The sequence below is a fragment of the Acipenser ruthenus genome, chromosome 1 (assembly GCF_902713425.1).
Source record: "Acipenser ruthenus chromosome 1, fAciRut3.2 maternal haplotype, whole genome shotgun sequence".
Lineage (NCBI taxonomy): Eukaryota > Metazoa > Chordata > Actinopteri > Acipenseriformes > Acipenseridae > Acipenser > Acipenser ruthenus.
In genome coordinates, this window is record NC_081189.1 from 37621557 (window position 1) to 37642353 (window position 20797).

The 20797-nt window shown below is 35.3% G+C and overlaps 1 protein-coding gene across 2 annotated transcripts in view; it reads right to left on the bottom strand.

Moving 5' to 3' along the window:
* The window catches only part of LOC117964777 (collagen and calcium-binding EGF domain-containing protein 1-like), a 92086-nt gene extending 75992 nt beyond the window's left edge, over positions 1 to 16094 (bottom strand). The window contains exons 1-2 of one of the 2 annotated variants that reach the window (XM_059024762.1): positions 15758 to 16094; positions 15436 to 15516 (exon numbers count right to left, since the gene is read on the bottom strand). In XM_059024762.1, the coding sequence (XP_058880745.1) occupies positions 15436 to 15516; positions 15758 to 15867 (191 nt within the window). In that variant the 5' untranslated portion in view covers positions 15868 to 16094. The remainder of the gene's footprint in view (positions 1 to 15435; positions 15517 to 15757) is intronic. The other variant, XM_059024766.1, reaches the window with a different exon arrangement.
* Positions 16095 to 20797: the final 4703 nt, after the last annotated feature.

The window sequence follows — 20797 nt, forward strand, 5'->3', positions numbered from 1 at the left end:
GAGCAATGCCCATTTGTTATTTAACAACTTAAAAGAAAGTTGTTTTGTCATACAGATTTTTAAAAAGTGATACAAATACATTAGTCACTTGCCCTGTCACCGCATACTGGAAATAAATCTGGCAAAAATCAATAATACTTCAGCTGTACGCTTCACTTTTGGTAAATAATGTATTACTAAGATAGGGATAGCATTCTAAAGCATACAAGACATACAATTTGCAATATGCTTGTAGTTACATTTAAACACTGCCATTGAAGTTGAGAAAACCATGGAAATCTTAAATTGCCTCATTTAGGAAAGTGATTCCACAGATGAGCACATGGGATCCCACTTCCAGTAATCTGATGCACATAATTGGTAAAATACCGTATTTAACTAACGCAGAACATCTGGGCATGTATCTTTTAAGGAGATTATTGTTTTCAGTAAATTAGGAAACAACTCTTCTTGGAGACTATCTGACTAAATAACTGTCAAATCCGTGTTGATTTCAAGACTAATTCCATCATTTGATTCACTTTCTAAAGCGGTTACCTTGTTACATTTTAAGAATTATATACACATTGGACTGTGTTTATGTGGTGCAAAATATATTTTAAGGCATTTCTAAAACTCAACTTTTTATTGTTTACTGTATAGGGACCATCCAAAATTATCACGACTTACGATTAAATAAAAATACAAATCATTGTTCAATGGCAAAAGAAAATGTGTTTTTATTTTTGTCATTATATTCCCCCCAATATACAAGCCCTACTGGATTTATCTGTCGTTGCTAAAATATAACCTCTTGAACTAACTAGGTCTACAAGAATACAATCCTGTTTGACACAAATATGTATTTTTCAATATTAATGGTAAACATGCTAAAATGTACACAATGTTTGCCATGCACTTAACTTAAGACCTCCTATACTATACATACATGATTTTACGAGTCCTGCCACAGAGGGGCCATGGTTACTGGGTAGTTGAAGCCCTCAGGGAGGGCTGCACTTAGCACAGGTGAATGTAAACAAGCATACACTTTTCTAAAAGGTGAAAATAATTAAATAATGAAATTGAATCATCATTATATCTAGCAAAAACACAAACACATTTTCTAATTAACACCTTTATGTTTTTATAAGGAAACCGCTGTGTCATGAAATAGCTAACAGTTTGCTTACGTATGTACATATGCTATCATTACAAAATAGAAAAAGCAGGGGTTACTTCTGTACCCAAACATTCTTCCCTCTGAGCTTAAACCCTCTAGCACCTGTTGTTTTCAAGCATGAAAGGGGAAAGCTGAAACACTTTTACATATCGTAGAAGACAAGGTTGCTTGCAGACTTGATTCGCCAAGGCAAAATACTTCAATAATACTTAATTAGTTTAACTGTGTATAAGAAAAAATCGGTTTTGATTTTAAGTAACATAATTAAGATAAATGAATGTTTATATTTAATGGTATCCCCCTGGTCTGTACTGGAAGCAAGACCCTCGGAACAATGTCCTGTATAAACATTGTAAAATATACAACAGCTGGACAGTTTACTAACCAAACTAAACAAAACAGTAAACACAAAACAAAATTAATTTGAACACATTAAAAGTGCCTTATAGTTGATTAAAGGCAAGGATATGCTGAAGGATTTACCATGGACATCACGCTGAATACAGGAAAGGAGCACCAGAGTTTAGAACATTAACAAAGAAAATAATAAGACATCAATTATCTGTGGAAAATGCTGTTAGGAAACATGTTCCCAAATCCCATATGTGTGCACATGTTTACAACTTTCATAGCCTGATTTATTTATATATACAGTTGTAGTCAAAAGTTTACATACCCCAATGGAAATTTATTATTTCTAGAAATTTCTCAAAAACAAAGAATTTTAGGAAAATTTAGGAAAAAAGTTTTGCTTTTGTGGATGAGGAAAAAAAGTTACAAGAAATAGATGTTTCAGTAACAACCCATTAAGACAGTGAGTTGAGTTTTTTATGCATATCACTAAACGTAAGTGTTATTCTGATGGCAGGCAACCGAGCCATTTGCTTGCTCTAACTTTAAAACATCAGGAAAGTAGACTCAATATCCAATTGATTAACTCCCCTGTAAAGGGTCTTATTTCCAACCCAAAAGATATTAATGAAACGTTTAGATCCTTTTTTGTTAATTTGTACTCTTCCAAGAAACGGTCCTCTCCTGACTCATGTCAAGCTTTCTTTTATTATTATTATTATTATTATTATTATTATTATTATTATTATTATTATTATTATTATTATTATTAATTAGCAGAAGCCCTTATCCAGGGCGACTTACAATTGTTACAAGATATCACATATTTTTTACATACAATTAACCCTTTATACAGTTGGGTTTTTACTGGAGCAATCTAGGTAAAGTACCTTGCTCAAGGGTACAGCAGCAGTGTCCCCCACCTGGGACTGAACCCACGACCCTCCAGTCAAGAGTCCAGAGCCTTAACCTCTACTCCACACTGCTGCCCCTTTCTTGCAAAACTTGAACCATCCCATATCTCTCCAGAGGAAGCTGAGCAGCTGGACTCCCCAATTTCATTAGACGAATTGTATCAATCCGTGAAATCTGCTGAAAAAACGGGCACTCTCCCGGAATTGATGGTTTGCCAGCTGAGTTGTATTTAACATTATGGGATATACTGGGCCCTATCTGGCTATCCACCTTAAATTGGGGTCCTAACTTAATTTGTCATCCAGTAGTGGATTAGGTACTGGGGGCAACGTTCAAAAGCATGGTCTCCCGCATGTATACGTGTCTCGCAACACTCCCCTGCTCTTTTTTCTGCTCCAAAGCTACAGGAGAAAGATGAAGCACAATGGGTTGGAACTATAGATTGGGAAGCTGTGTGGGAAAATATTTTTGGAGCATCAAAGAATCCTAACCATCAGTTTATACACATAACATTTGTCACAGAACCTATATGACGCCTCGCAAAAGGTATTGTATGGGGCTAGCCCCCCCATCCCTTTTGCGATCTGTGTAACCTGCAGATACCCGGAATCTAGATACATGTGCTGTGGGACTGTCCAGACATGCAGAGTTTTTGGGGACAGATAGTCAACACCCTTGCCTCTCTTATTGGGAGACCCCCCCCCCCCCTCCAAAAATGAAACACATTTACTCTACAGAATGTGGTGTATTTGAAATAACTGCAGCCAATCTCTGAGGATGTATATTGAAAAGGGATTATTCTGCGTGTAAGACCAGACATATTTTTGTAATATTTTATTTTACAACTATTTTGAAACACATAACTTTTGTTTGAAGGATTGTGGAACACTGATGCTGACAGTGTCTAACATACGAGACAGCCAGAATTAATCAAGACTAATGTTTATTTATACTATTGCATACACTGCGAATAAAATATATATATATATATATATATATATATATATATATATATATATATATATATATATATATTAGTTGGGAACTTTTTACATTGACAGTTAAGAATTTCTACCAAGCTGCCTGTCAGACGAAACCGGCACCTTTTTTTAATCAATTAGAAACAAAGGCTCAAAACATAAAGAGGACTTGAGGGGGGATTACTGAGTGACCATTTAGATGTGTGCTTGTGGTCTTGGTTATACAAGCCTTGCCAGCCTTCACATCTGTACATTGGCATTTCAATATTCATGAAATTGCACAAAATATTCCAAAGTACACTTTACATCCAAGGAACACAAGCTAGCAAATGCTAAGAAATTCTTGTTTTGCCAATTTTCTGTGAAGGGGGATGACTGCTTAAATAATTCAGAAAGTAGACATCCACCATTAGAATGAAAATGAACTTTTTATGATGAATAGATTTTATTAATTAAATGATTAACTAATACCAGTGGGCAGGACAGGTGGCATTCGAGGCCACCCTCCCCTAGACAAGGCACACTGCAAGGTGGAGGCAACAAGGGGGTGTAGACAAAAGGGGGCTACATAAATCGGGTTTGATGATTACATATTTGATTAATGGATGCATTCTCCTTTCAGAAATACAACTAAGTTTCCAATAACAACAACATAAACTGCCTTTTTGTTTAAGGTTTTTTTTTTAAATTAAAGTGATCTTTCAGGATTACTTTCTAGAGTGTATCGAACCAAAACAATTACAATTAAAATTGGCAATTTATTCTATTCCAACATAAGGAGGAAGGACTTTGGGTGAACCAGCGCAGAAAGGATGAAGACAAACGCAGACTACAAAGCTTATAGAGAATTTTGATGGAAAAAGCAATAGTCAGTAAAAAATAATTGGGTTCAAGCCTACTTGTAGCTTCAAAAAGTATTTTTATTGTGGAAGAAACCAATTAAGAAAAAGCCATGCTGGTTAATAACAACATACAGCCAGTAACTCACATCGATGTTAAACCTAGAGCTATGCTCTACTAATTTTCATCTCCAGTGAAAAGACTTCTGTCCCTTGTCATGTATTTATTAAATCAGCATGTCTTCTCTCTCAGCCTTTAGAGCTGCTTTCAGTGCACAGGGCAGACCCAATAATAAGACTATTCATTACACAGCAAACCTACTGAAATAAAACATTTTGAGTTGCACACGTTCAACCATCGCATACCATTACAATCAATGGTAACATTTTTAAATCTTTCCCAAGGCACCCTCTAGCAGGGTTCCCAAACCTGGTTCTGGGGACCCGTCAGAGTCCTGCTCAGAGGAGATTGTTGCGACCCGCTTCTGACACGGAACTGCAACTACAGGACCCGACCCGAACCCGCAACCCGCTGCAGCACAGTCATCTTACACGCAACCCGACCCAAACCCGCAAGTGTTTACCCTTTACCTACTGCCTGCATCAACGGACTATCACGCTCTCACATTCACACACAGACAGCTCTACTATTTCTCCACAGATTGAGTTTATACAATAGCTATACAGCATGGTAGGTAGCTCCCTCTTGATCTGGATATGTTTTAAAGGGTACATAAGGACCTTTTTATTTTATTGTGTTACGTGTTCCCATGTGTTGCTGCGACTGTTTACATAAGGTGTGTGTATTGTTTTATATATTTTTTTTACATTTTGACCACTTTTTTAACTTTTAAATTGCATTCCCTGCCTCAAGATGGCTTCCCATGTACCCACACGGACCTCTCAGAACTACATTTCCCATCATCCTCCTGCTCACTGGTGAATCCATCTCAGTTACATATGTGAGATTCTGCAGATATCTCCAACAATTGAGTGTAATTTCTTTATTGTGCTATGTCGACTACCAAAACGATGCTTTTACAATACACTTCTATCCGATTTAATAAATACAATACAACCAACATTATACTAAATACAAACCCAACCCATGAAGGCATTAGTCTTTTTGCGTTCTGTAAAGACACGACTGTGTCATACTGTGACCAAAATCAGCAGTGGTAAATCAAAGGCAGCAGTAGTAGGAACATATCCTCTTAGAATCTAAACATAGGTCAGTAGTTATTCACCAGATGACACTGTAAACCATTGTGTTGTTTACACTGACTACATTAAAGAGCTTGTTACATACTCAGATAAGACAGTATTTATTTATCGTTTATTTTAATAAATAGACCCTTGAAAGTTTATTCAGTGGAGGCCGGAGTCTGAGCTGTGCTTATGTGACATTTTGTGAAAGTGTGATATTTTCTGACGTTTGGTTGATCACAGCATATTGATTCTGTATCGATATAACAACTTAGAATCCCTACAGAAGTACAGTAATCTGTCTCATATCCAAATGTGGTGGGACCAGAGTAAGGGCGTATATGTAAAAAGTCGAATGAATGAATCCTGTTTTAAAAACCATTAACAGCTATAACAATTCAGACCATTATTGTTTTGAGATTCAGCTTTTATTACGGACCTCCCCTAAATCTTATGTTTAGAAAAATACAGGGTATAAATGCTTGTGACAGGGTAGCTGTCTGCCGTGTGGGTGCGTGCATTCGCTGCTGAGTGACAGGCACGAGATTGAGACAGAGATTGAAGTTGATACGCCTGCAGACGAACAGGATTTATTTACATATCAACACACTGAACAGCTCATGTGACACTACCTGCAATGGTAGCACAAGGAGTACATACAACACAGTGTACGAAAACTTTGGTAGGATCTACAATATCTGAACTAATCTTCGCTGTTCAATAATAAACTAATGTTGCTGAAGAGGTTGATCATGGCAGATAAACGACAGATTACTGTACTGCAAGTGGTACATCAACTCCACTGTTGTATAATAAATAATATTATTGAAAATTACAGCTATTTTATGGACAATACCTGCCAAATACAGTATTAGGGAAATGGAAAAAGACTCAGATGGTTAGTACAAATTTACAGGTGCGTGTGTGTGTAGGGGCGGGCTTTAAAACCCTTTAACCCTTAGCGGTCCTATGTCGGACCTGGTCCGACATTGCAATTATTCCTATCCGGTCCAATGTCGGACCCTGTCCGACATCATCAAAAAGATGCAAAAAACGTGTTTCTAGTCGTTTTTTTCTCCGGAAAAAGCCGAGAAAACCATTCAATGGCCGAGTGGGAGCGACAGAAGCCGAGAAAAGTCAAAAAAAAAAAAAAAAGGGCGTATCTCATGATTAGTCATACTTGCCCCTGGCATCAGATAACGACAGCCATAAGGAAACAAGCTGGCTGCTACTGCATCAGCGCTCAGAGAATATCATGGACATTTGCAGAGCTTTTTTCAGATGTTATAGTAATAAAATAATGACTCTGATCGCATTATTGAGGCGTTTGGTGATAAAACGAGTGATCAGGAGATGATTGAGCGGTATGTACGACTATTATTATTATTATTATTTATTTCTTAGCATATGTGAAAGCTATAGCGAACGAAAGGGTGGGGTGGGGCTGGAGATGCCTAGTGAGTGCATTGTTGATATGCAGGGCCTTTTAAACCCGTTTGACTGTGTAAAAAAAATACTTTTAAACAGCGCGTCTAAAATTAACTGCGCGTGTGAAAATAAATTGGACCTGACGCGCACTTAATAAATGGACTGCAAAGGGTTAATCTGGCTATAATAAATCTTTTGCTGAGCCTTGTTTTTTTCTCGGCTGGAACAGATCTAAATAGGGTAAATGCTGCATTATGCAGGGACAAAGGTTATGTTGCACCACAGCTGTGTACAACAGAAACAGACCTAGCCTCTGCTCCTTTAAGGCTTCCCCGTCCAGTAACTATTACAGTATTTTGTATAGACCAATGTGATTTGTATGTGATTGCATGCATTTCAAATAATGTTAAACATGTTTTTCTTTTGCCTCAGGTCATTTCCTATGTGAAATGCTCTATTTAAATGACATTTGGTAATATTACAGCCCCTGGACAGTCTACTCGGAAATGATTCAACAGCTTGTCTGTCTGCCATTACTTCTTTGGTAAACTGAAAAGCGGACGATCAAAGTGCTTTTCCAGATTAAACACACCTTCACCAATTTATCAAAGATATGCACATAGACAGTACAAGCCATGTATCAAAACAATCAGATTCAAAGATGACATGGGGTTCACATAACACAAAGTGTATACTATAGGTAATATTAGCCAAGGCTTTACAAATCTGCCACCAGTGGGTTTTAGTTTTAACCTGCATTGCATTATAGTACACACAAAAGACAGCACCTAAAGTCTGACAAAATGGAAGGTTTAGTAGAATCAGTCGATTTTACAGTGCTGTGTTTTTTTACAATCGGAATTATATTTGTAGTGGTCCTCAGTTAACAGCAGGATGTTATTTATGTGGTCAATCTTTTTTTTTTTAAATAAGGTTCCCCAGAGAATCAGCTACTTGACCCCCTTTGCATGCCACTCTGTGTTATCAAAAATGTCCCTCATCACAGTTCTCTATCTTCATCGTTAAAGAGGGCAGGAGGTTAAGAGAAGAAGTGCTAAATCACCATTCCCTAAGCATTTATGTTAGCTTGCATAGGGACAAACTTATTGAACAATATTTTACAAATTATTGCTGTTCTATTGAGTTACTTTGTAAAACTTTATGGCCCTTGTTTGGCCAAATGATATAACACGCAGAATGGGCTTTAACCTCTACACATTTAATACATGTCTAGAATTTGAGTCTATGGCCAATTTGGATTTTTAAAGCAATATAAATAACTGCTAAATATATGTTTGATTGACTGATAAAGGCTTTCTTGTGGGTCATTTTTTTCAGTTGCCTAAGGGAAACCTTTGTAAGAAACCAAGTCAAGTAATCACACATTTTGGCTAGTACATTTTTCAGTGTACTGTGCGCTGCCATCAGAAGACATAATTGCATTACATTGAAGAAGGCAGCAGTAGAAATGATTGTTTACTTAACTTAGTTTCTTACAGGATTTACCTTAGAATTCTGACTAAGCATTTTTTTTTAAAGTTATGAATGATTTATGTAAAATGACAGTTGTGGGAGGAAGCCAATTTTATTTTAAGTTTGAATTTTATTTCCCACCGCAGCAAAATACAGTGCAATGTAAAGACTGGAGTGCACACATAGTGTACACGAATGTATCATGGCAGTAAAACCATCAGTAACATCAATGCTTATGTTACTGGGCCTGACACATCTCTGTGTCTGGTGTGTAGATATACAGAGAGCTTTAGTCTATATTGGTTTCATTCCTTACCTTTTACAATTTATACATTAAAAGATCAGACTACTCAAAATCTGTAAAAGACCACCAAACTCGCACAATGAGCTTTGACTGGGTGAAATTCCAATGCTTACTGTATGTCTGTTACCTTGTGGTATGAGAACATAGACTTGCAAAATTTACCACTGAAGAGGGGGTGTATTGTTTACAGATTAATATGATTTCTCCATATTGCTCAAAGATACCATCTTGATGGGTAACCTAAGCGTATATACACGGTTATGTTCTGAAGTTGCTCATTGACTTTCAATGTTTTGAATTTAACCAAATGGACTTGGTTTATTTTCCATGAGATAAAGGACCAGGCCTGAAACAAAGTACATCTATTGTGTACATTTATTAAACCACATTTCCTTTTTCATTACATTCTAAATGTTTTTTGGTGCCACAGAAAATCAACAATAAGTCACCCTCAGCTTTGCACCATTTATTTAAAGTCTTTATAACATTTACATACCTGTCTGTGTTTCAGAAAACAGTAAGTATTTTAATTCGAAGTACTATGGTCGTAATCGTGGTAAGTGAATTTTAAGTAAATATCATGGGCTTTATATACAGTTGATTTTTCCTTCGTATCTTGACTTTTCGTAGGTTTTTGTGACTTCGTAGACCTACCCACGATGTTTTAAAGTCATTTTCATTCCTGTAACTTAGTTTCATCCCTGCTGCGGTAGTTGAGTTACGACTGTTAATTTCAAACTACTTTCGAATGCAAATGTACAAGTCATTATAATATCGAAGTTTCGCACTTACCCTTGATGTACTACATTTTGTCCTGATTTACTTTGGTTTGTGCCTGTTATTTTACACATGCCTTTGACTGGTGTAGATTCAACTAGCTGTTTGTATGTGAAACTTCCTGTTTAAACATTTATGGGCTTTTAGTTACTTTAAAATAAAAGCACCTTAAAATATAAAATAAACCCCCAAAAATGTATTTATTAATAGTCTATATTAAATAACAATGGTAATAAATGCATTTTGTTTTGGTTTATTTTATATTTTTAAAAGGTGCTTTATTTTAAACTTCACATTAGTAAATGGAAGGGAAACAAATCATTGCAAAGTTTTTTATCCACACACTGAAATCTTTTCTTCTCCGTAATTATGTAGTGCACAGACAAAACTGAAATACGCAGAAAAGTATTTACTTGCGTAGCCTACTGTATGTACTGTACTTTTTTCCTTTACACAACTAAAATATACATAGACTCAAACTAAAGTTTTCTGCCATACTGAAAGCACAGGGAAGCATGGTTAGGGTACAGATGAGTACAAACATGGTAAACTGGATAATTACCATGCAAATTTACCATGGTTAACTTCCATATATAGAAACAAGCTTAGTTTTGTTTATGCTTTCTGTTTTTGAGGAGCCTTTCTTTTTAGATTTACGTTTTGGTTTGTTTTTGCTGTGCCAGGGTCGGCGCTACATTTAACACATCACATTCATTTTATCCTGTTTGTTTTTTTATATTCTGAAGCTTTCTTTTTTGTAATCCTCCTAAGGTCAAGTATCTGTCGCTTAGTGTCCCAGTGAATTTATTTTGTTAGTTATTTCTTTTCATGTTTCTTTTCTTAATGTTTTTTGACCCTGCGAAGTGTTAAATAATATTTCTTGCTTTTTTTTCCCATTTCACTGACTAACAGGTCAATTTCATCTTTGTGAATTTGTTTTCCTTTTCTTTTTGGCCAGTGCCATAGTTGCATCAAGGTCGGAGTCTGCAGAAGCCGTAGCCCGATCCTATTATATTTGCCAACCTACTTCTTTCTGTTAACTATACCACTAATTTATCTTTGCCAGAAGGAAGTTCTAAACCTTGACATTACTCTTTTTCATTTCATATACCTATAACTTGATATTCATTACCTGGACTTTTACTTTAAAGCAAGTAAATGCCAATACATTATTTATTGTTATTTGTATTTATTTTATTAAAAATATTAAACGAAAGAAAAAAATAATATAACTTACTGTAGAAATTGATTTAATGTTTACAGAAAACGCAACAGAAACAAACTTCTGAAAACTGTAAAATCAACAGTGTTTGAAATCGCAGTTCTTCCCATGTATTATTTATTTATTAATTTATGTATTAATACATTTGCGCACTCTCACACTCGGTAGTTAATGAGAAACAACGACATGGGAAAGTATACTCAGAATCATGGAACACTAAAAATAAATGTAAGGACTGGTTGGTTCCATGAATATTTTTAAAAACTTAAAAATATGTCTTGTTAATGTAAAGGAAAAAAATGAAATACATGTAAAAATAGAAAACAAAATACAGTTTATGGCTTACCTTTTCTGTATTCAAATTTACTACCAATTAATACAGCTTCTTATCGTCTTTTAATTTGGAAATTGCTTCATATTTTTCACTTCTGTTGCACTTGGTATTATGGTATTATTATTATTTATTTCTTAGCAGACGCCCTTATCCAGGGTGACTTACAATTGTTACAAGATATCATATTATACATTATTTCACATTATACAGATATCACATTATTTAACATATAATTAGCCATTTATACAGTTGGGTTTTTACTGGAGCAATCTAGGTAAAGTACCTTACTCAAGGGTACAGCAGCAGTGTCCCCCACTGGGGACTGAACCCACAACCCTCCGGTCAAGAGTCCAGAGCCCTAACCACTACTCCACACTGCTGTGTGTTAGTTTTGTGCCTGAAATATAATTTCCCTGTTTCATTGGTTTTTTTCTTTAAATCTCAATGCCTGAAAACATATTTTGAATTTGGGGTCCCTATTAAGGCACATATTTAGGCCCAGGATTTAAACCCCTGCAAAACCCTAAAATTCGTTTTCAGTGGGGGGTGTTGCCACTTGCACCAGCGCTGGGGGAGACCCCCATACCCCCTGCCTTCTATTTGGGATTTCTAGCCTCCTACTTTAAATGAAAATGAAAAGACTGCAAAGATACTACATCTGGGTTACATTACTCCTTAATGTCAACCCAAACCTATATTAGATAATTGAAGTGCCTGCTTTTTTATGCTGATAGTTCCTTTGATGTATTTAAGAAAGAACAGCAGCAGTAGTCTTCTAGATGGACTCATTTAGTGGTATCGAGTCTCTGGTGCCACTGGCTTAGGAGCTCTTGTTAGTGAAGAATAGAGGTCTTCACGGGTCCAAATTAATCAACCCGAACCGACAATTATTTACCCAACCCGATGTAAAATTCTTGTTGTTAGACTCGGATCCGACCCAGCCCGAAAAAAAGCACTGACTAGATACAGTGTTAAAGCAGTGGTTTTTTTTTTCCCCAGTCAACCTGGAAATCTGGCTGAACTACAGACATTGTTTATTCCATCATGAACCTACACAGAGGACTGTAAAATGAAATATTAATATGTTTATGTAAAAGATCTAATTAACTTATGTACGATCTCGTAAATGCGTGACTTTATTACGAACTTAACACAGAGGAAATGGAATTGAGGTGTAAAATGTATGTTTTGCAAAACCTGTTTTCCTTCTTTGTCCACAATAACAACAAATGATTCCTACACCACAGACTTGCATTTTTCTGTGAGCTTTTGTTCATGGAATTTGTTTTTAAGTTTTTCTTTCATAATTTTCATAAACAAATCAATTACTCTGACTTAAGAATGATCTAAAAGAACACCTTCGATATGGGTCACGTGACTGCTGCTGTGCTCTGCAAGCCATGTCATGTGCTACTGGGGAAAGCCAATCCACGCAACAGGAATTATAAACAATTATTTTTAGTACCAAAGAGCCTCTTTAATAGTAAATCGACAGTCTGAGTATTACTGAGTAAAACTCGGGTCTGGGTAGACCTCTAGTGCAGAACATACAGTAGATAAAGGAGAACAAAGCCAGTGACATGACGTTAGTTTAGTTACGGTTCTGTATTCTCAACTTAAATTGTTTGTGAATAGATAGGAATTTTATATCAGCCTGAGTTTTACCAGACTCTATACACTGAAATGCTTGTTAAGTAAGGGATAAACAACGTTGTGTTGGGGCACAAGAAACTGTGGATTATTTTCATACCGATTCAACACTTTGAGTTGTTTATGCCACTTAAAACATTACTTCCTAATTGATACTTGTTCGACAATGAGATTCAATTGATTGCTAATTTGGTCATTGGATTTGGTTTTTGCTCTTTTGTTACTCTTAGTTCAAACAGTTAAAATGTTTGTCTCTCACATTGCGGGAATGTTGTTATGAGTTCCTTGGAGTTTGAGCTTGAAATCCCACTTATACAGACAAAATTGTCAAAGTGAACACAGTTGCAAGAATTATGATTTAGCTGTAGAACATGCAAATGGCATTAGCAAAATAAAAATGCAAAAAACAACACCTAAACATCATTGCCAGCGATCAGTTTTCAAGTTTTCAGGCAAAATGTAAGAGGGCTGTAAGTTTGTTTTAACAATGCAAAAACTGAGTTTAAATCTAATGTCGGTGTAATTGAGGGAGATTTACTAAGTGATGATGAAATTGCTGTTAATGTAAAATAAAAATGAGTATGTTTATGTGGAAGTGAATTTGTATGACTTTTTTTTAATCATGTTAATGTATAATTGAATTCCTTTTCTTTAACAATACGAAATGCTAAATTGAAATCGCAAGCCCTTTTCTAAGTGTTACGTTCTAAATGTGTATAATTAACTAATTGTTGAAATGACTGTTGTGTAATAACATTTTTCTGTTGAATTGTTCTGACTGTGGTTTTGTTGACGAATCAACAGTTTTCTATGGATTTGTAAATCAACAACATATATGCCCAACACTCCCCTTCTCTTTGAAGCCACACAGCCACTTTTATTAAGAAGATTTGTAGAATAAATCAATCAAAAGATCAACAGGTGATGTCAGAGAAATCATTCAAAAGTTTTTTAAATACATATCATGAAAAAAAAACTGTGGTTAAAAGACGTATTAATAGCAGTACTTCCTTTCAGTAAGAGAATGAGACGGTCCCTATGGACGACTTGAACTTGTCTGCTTTTCAAAATTTAAACACACAACTCATTAAATGGTGATTTACTGTCACTAAATAACACTATTGACAAACTAGGCCAAGTCCTATAAGAATTTTAAGCGAGTGTCAGTGTTTAACCACAGAGAAGGTATAGAAAATATGACATTGACAAACACGTTCTTCTTGCAACTTTCCATCTAAGAAACAGACTAGACCCCTTATAGAAACATCTGTTTACAGTTGTACAACAGCAGCAAACAAAGAAGCTCTCTTGGGGGTTACTTTTGTTGAGTCGGCAGAAGACATAATTGTGGGTTTATTTAAGAGATTGACAGACTTTGTCATTATGGGTTCCTTTCCTAGTGATACTAAATGTTGGTGATTAGGGGTAAAAATATACCTTGGACAAAATGTGTTCTGTTTTTAAATATATATTATGCAGTCTATTATTCACAAAGCCAAAGTATAATTGGGATTTTTATTCTTTAATTATTGTGCAATACAATGAATTTTCTCCAAGATTTGTATTATTTATTTATTTATTTATTTTATTAAAGTTAAAAGAAGTTGACAGAACTTGAGAAATGTTAAAAGTTTTTTAATACACCTTTTCTTATCTTCCAAATAAAAATGTACTTGTATTATGCCCCAAGGGAAAACGTTATATTCTGGTATATGCATTTGACAACATGCAGTATCAGTAGCTATCAAGCTTAATCAATCAATCAAAAGGAGCTGGTAATGTCTATGTCACAACATAGAATATTTATTTCTTAGCATCTTTGACATTTTCACTCAAAATACAGTACTGTGAGCCTCAGAAGTGCACTATGTTTTCTGTATCCACACTCTACATATTTATGCTCATGCTTGCACAATGTAAATAGCTGATTCCAGCACAAAAGAAACACATAGCTTGTCAAATACAGACTTTAACCCCTAAAATGCCAGGCATGTCAGACTTTACTTGGCAATGTTTAAGAACAGTAAAACTCTTTTGGATAGCCTCCAAGCATTGAGTGCAATTAAGAAAAGCAGAATGACTGCCAGTGGGGCATTTATTGCAGTTGCCCTTATTTCCACACAGAACCACTGGTCACTAAATATCTGTCTTTAAATATTTTTTCTTCAGATTTTAATGGGAAATCCAGGACAGTGATACCCCAATTATAACTGACTACCAGTTTGACTGGAAAGACTGGTATGATATTCAGTGTGTACATGGACAATAAATGCTGTGTTGCAAGTTGCAGTGCATTTATCTATCTTAACCTTACATTTTGAATCCTTACAAAAGACAGTATCTGCCATACTGTATATCGAGAATATGAAGCGCTAGCCTTGCCTCCTTATTTCTGATTTGGTAACCTTGTTTCAGGAGCATCAAGGCTACTCATGTGCATCATTTTAAACACCTCACATGTCCAGAGTTTAATTAATAATAATAATAATAATAATAATAATAATAATAATAATAATAATAATAATAATAGATGCGTTTCTATAGCCCGAAATAGTATTATCCTGCTGTAATGATTAGCTAGTGAATGCCATAGCGGTACATGAAACGCCCCCTCGCACACCGACATGCAAATCTCACCAAGGCAGTATTAGTAAACCAGTAAAAGGACTGCTGTATTTTAAACACGGAAAAACATGAGACAAAGCCTTTTCTAAATAAAACAAAATTTACAAAATCAGGTCCATGCATCAATAAAACACGACTAAAACAGTAGCATTATCCAAAAGAGACATACCTAAAGCACGTTGTCAGTTCCCCAGTGGGTTTTAAGCAGGGATACTTAGTTGTGGCAACGTTATTTTCTGAACAGACCTCTCTGTACGAAAATAAACAGATTATTTAAAATTAGTCAGGGTTTCAAATTCGTTTTAAGAACGTCTCTATGGTTAGCAATTAAAAGACTTCTTTTAAAAAAAAGTACAATTACAATTATTTAAGTAACACTATTTTGTAAACTATTTGTTCAATAGTCATTATTAAGAAAATATTATGTAAACGTTTAGGCTGTTCATTTACCATAAGTAATACACATAAAGAAGGTCATTCTACATACAGACCTGTCGGCAGTGTCGTTAAATTGTTCCCTGTAGGTCCATGATAATCCGCAAAACGACAATGTTAAAACCAGTATAACTCCTACACTAATCCGAAGATTTGTGTAACACATTTTCCACAGGTAAAGTAAAACAGAAGTAATCCACACCGCGTAGCAGTTGTAAAAATGTGTTCCCTCAAGTAGTAACGACAGCTGGATGTTCTCCGAATGACTAAGTGGCTCCGAGATGCAGCTGTTTTGTGTGTCTCACTTTTTTTTGCTCGCGACGACGGTCCACATTAAATGCATTCTCTCTCTCTCTCTCTCTCTCTCTCTCTCTCTCTCTCTCTCTCTCTCTCTCTCTCTCTCTCTCTCTCTCTCTCTCTCTCTCTCATGAGGTGCTTCTAGTGGTTTCTCTGTTAGACAGAGAGCTGCCTTGTTTGGTTTAGATAAACTTTTTTTTTGTTTCATTGCAAGGGGTGTGGTCATATGGGAGGGACTGGGATGTTAACAATTGCCCAAAGGATGAGTACCAATGGGTCAGTTCCAAATTACTTCCTATTTGTTATCATGTTAACTTTGAGCCACGATATATGTTTTCCAGTCTCACTTTCTTGTTTTGGAGTTATGAGAACTTTTCTTTCATGTGGGTTACAACACTATTAAAAATATCAAACCATGCCCAAAGCCTAATCTGGAACATTTTACTTTTAAGTTAAACATCCAGTTTCAGAAAAATTACTGTTGGAATACTTTGAACAAAGTAAATTAAATAAAAAGAAAAACACTAGCACAATATATACCATGTCAATTCAATTGATGTCAATTCAGTGATGCAATGTTTAAAACTATAAACCATCTGTCCATTAATCCTATTGCAAGCGGCCTGTTTAGGTAAAAGTCTATCAATAACGCCCATTTTAAATTCTCCCCTTTCTTTGAATGTATGTGCAAAGAATCCCAGATTAGATACAGTATATTTATTGATCATATCTGAATATCTATTACAAGTTCAAACTGATTTTGTGTCAAGCAAATGCTGACACAACAGTCTGATGAGGAAACAAACACATTGTACTGAACTATTTTTGACACTAAGGAGATGTTATTGTGAAAAATGTGAATCAGATACAGCAGGGGAGCTGGCAAAGTTCTTAAAGAAACAGCAACCCTTAGCAGTACGGTTTTGGTTTGGGTTGCTCAATATTATACAAAATGTATTTCAAAATTAGATTTATTTTCTTAACACAGCAGGAACAAACCCATGTACAGTGTAACAATGTTCAGTTGTGAAAGAGTAGCTAAAAGTGTCCAATTGGAAGCGAAACTCGCCAATAATGCACCACCAAAATAGGTCATAACTTATAGAAGTTTTAACTGTGCATCATAAAAATGGCATTCCACTTTTGAAACAGTGTATGACAGTGGTCAATGACCAGTTGAAATAAATGTTGTCTCATAAGCCGTCATTTTAACAAAGGTAACACTGTGTTGGTCTTGACTTGGATCGTATCTATGCATGTCAGCAAACCCTACTGGCATTTTGTTTTCATCCAATTCCATTCATATACCATACTGAACAGTACGCAATTACAGGCATGGCGGCTAGTGAGACTGAATTTATTTTAACATCTTAATGAACCATGCACAGATGTACCCTCTAGAAACTGAGGCCTTTTTCTGCTCTTACAGCCTTAACTGGCAGGTATTCTTTCTGCTGTGGGTAATGCAACAAAATGAGGGCACCAGTAAACCATTGTGGTAGATGAGGAAACAGTTTAATCATCCAATTACCTAACATACTGCATAAAGAATGAGGATACTATACATTCCACCAAAGACCAACCAACACACATCTCCAAGCACTCCACTGTGATGAAATACTGGACTGCCATAATGGTTGAAAAGACAAAACTGTGGAACTAAAATATTTCAAATGCAAAATAACAATGCTATGAAGTTCGGCATGCCCAAATATTGAAAATGAACCTATTAGGGACAAGTGGTGGATACACACAAGTGGCAATATAGTTATGCAAAGACAACGTTTTCAGAGATGAATGAAATCCATTTTAACCTTATAAAACAAGCACGAAACTACCTTCCTGTAACTAAGGACCTAATTCAATTAACTTTTAGCTAGGTACAATTATTTTAGGACAATACAAGTGACATTAGATGTACATTAGATCCATGTTTATTTTGATTAATGAGTTAGAATAAGTTAATCAAATCAAAAATTTAAAAAATGTTCCACATTGGCTCTGTTAATTGCATTAATTTGTGTTTTCCTGAAATGCCCTTTTTCCTGCTTAAAGCGAATCGAATCATCCCCGAAGTTGTTTCTTGCCAGTTTTGCACTGCTACAATTGTTGTATTATGCTGAGAACATTTTGTACTTGCATTTGGGAAAATACACAAGGGCTTTGGTATATCCAATATTCATTTTTGTGCCATTTGTTTCAGATTTCAACCTCTTCTGTTTAGTGTCATGATGTAACAGTGCAGGGAATGATTTAAGACTCCCATTGCATAACAGTTTGAGCCATTCCAGGTTCTCCTGTGAGCCCTTATTGTAAGTCACCTGTATAAAATGTGTGCGGTGTGTCTAATTAGGCTGAGGTGTGTTTAAATAAGCTTGCTTTAAAAGCTGGAATGGCTCAAACTGCTATACAATGCGAGTCTTAAATTATTCCCAGCAGTGTGCATTTATACCATTAAATTGTATAACCAGTTATGCCCTTGGGTACAGAAAATGGACCTGGAACCTGTAAATCTACAATCTAGATATGTTTAATGATAGAACTTGTGGACTAAACATTCTCCTAATTATAAAAACACTGTTTATGAAGAAAGTAATAACACACTACAGGGCGTTCAAATATGGTCCAATATCCAATATCTGTATGCCTAGGGTGCCGTTTAACAGACTAAAGGCCTCTACACACCAGACGTGATGCGACAAGCAAATATGTCATACAACACACCGCACCCACGGACGAGGCCATAGGCCAAATTTATCATTCACTCAGGCCTAAGCCCCTCACAGTCAATTAAATCATCTGAAATTGCAATCAATAAATCATTCATTCATTGAGGATTCTCTGTGCTGAAAATGACATTCTGTAATATAGATTTCTTTTTTCTGTCAATGTTACATAAATATATTATTTTAGCTCTCTACTTCCATTCATAATCATATTTATATGTAAATCCCACCTCTAATTTGTGTTTATATGAAAAATTACACCACTAACAGATTCCCAGTTTAGGATTAGCCATTATTTCTAATGATCTGACACTGAACATGCACAGCACCAGCTGGGGGCTCTTTCCAGGGCATTGACCCAATTAGTCTTAAGTCAGATCTGACACAGCTACTTAATGCTCTTTTAACTGGTTTCTATAACGGTTCATCTTGACAGTGTACAGGACATCAAAGCTACATTTATTTTCAAGTGGGATTTAATTACAAAGACATGCAAAAAACATACTTTTTTAAAGAGTCAAATCATTTTTGTTATTTTCCAGAAGATATTTTCTTCACACAGAGGGATACAGTCCATGGCAAATGGGGAAAAAAAACACATAATTATGACCTGCATTTTATATGGCTTAGACAGTATTATCATTATGGATATTATATTCTCTGCCATAAATGCAGTTTCTGGATTATAATACTCGACTAAATGCTAAAATAAGATTGACCACAATTGTAATTTACTACCTAAAATACAATTTATGTAAAATCTATATTTATATATAAAACAAAATGTATTTTATAGTATGATATATCAGCATTGCGTGACACTTTACAATTAGAGATGCTTTATGTAAAACTAATGCTTTAAGTAAATTAGGGTCAGAATTGTGCGTAGAAATTAGCTTGGCACTGCAAACTGGTCATGCCATTTTTGTCAACTCCTATTTTTGGAAAGGAGAAAAAATCATGTTGATGTTACAAAATGAAAAACAACTTAGTTGTTTGGTTCTAGTTTTGTGCAATTAAATTAAATCAATTGTTGTTAAAGCAGTATTAATTCTAATCACATATTACTATTGCTTATATTTATATTAAATATATAGTGGGTTAATAATAGTATGCTTTACCGTACCTTGCTGGTCTTTACAATTTTTACAATTTTATGTGTTTACCATGCTTTCACTATGCTTTATTACACTTTGCTATGCTTTTACAATGGGAAACTATTATAAGGGCGGGTTAGTCATGCATTATTTCATACAGCACCATGAGGTATGCAAATTAAGTGTATAATAGTTAACCCTGGCCAGTTGTTTTGGTGAAGAAGCACTCACACAGACAAATTGAATAACAGCATTTTGGTGGAGGTTCAACTGGATTTCAAGTAGATGGTAATTATATACACTTAAGGGACAACAAATGACTGTCATAAAACAATTCAGTGATTTTTAGAACAATGAGGTTTTAGCTGCAAAGTTTAGTAATCTACTCTCTTAAGTTACTGAGTTTTTAAGTGTGATGTTGTAGGTGACTACTTTATTGTACCACATGCATGAAGTCCCCCACCAAAACTTTTTGGGGGAAAAAGGTAAACCTCCACAGAAGAATGAGAACTCATGCTGGTTATGTCTTTTTTACATTCAAAGTCTCAGTGCAAGTACTATATTAAAGTTTTTTTTTCTTCTATTGCAATATAACATTATGTTCCAGATTTGGAGATATATTTCTATTCTTTTTAAATGCAATTTTAAGAAATACTTTTTCTACTACTGATCACTCATTTCCGAGAATTGGTTTATTTTTTATTTTTAACTTTTGGCATTCAAAATAGGGCTCAAGTAGCACTACATACAGTATCTACTTTCAAACACAAAGATACACTGAAGAGACGCATACACAGTGTTGGAGAGGATTGTTTTTATAACCTTTCATAAATCAATGATCGAGCACTGGCACTGATCCACAGCTATTTAAGTTAATGGCATAGACCCCCCAGTGTGTAATGTGCATTTTAAACAGAGGTCAGTATGCTCAGGCATGTCAAGTGAGGAGCCAAAGCAAACATATATATATATTTAC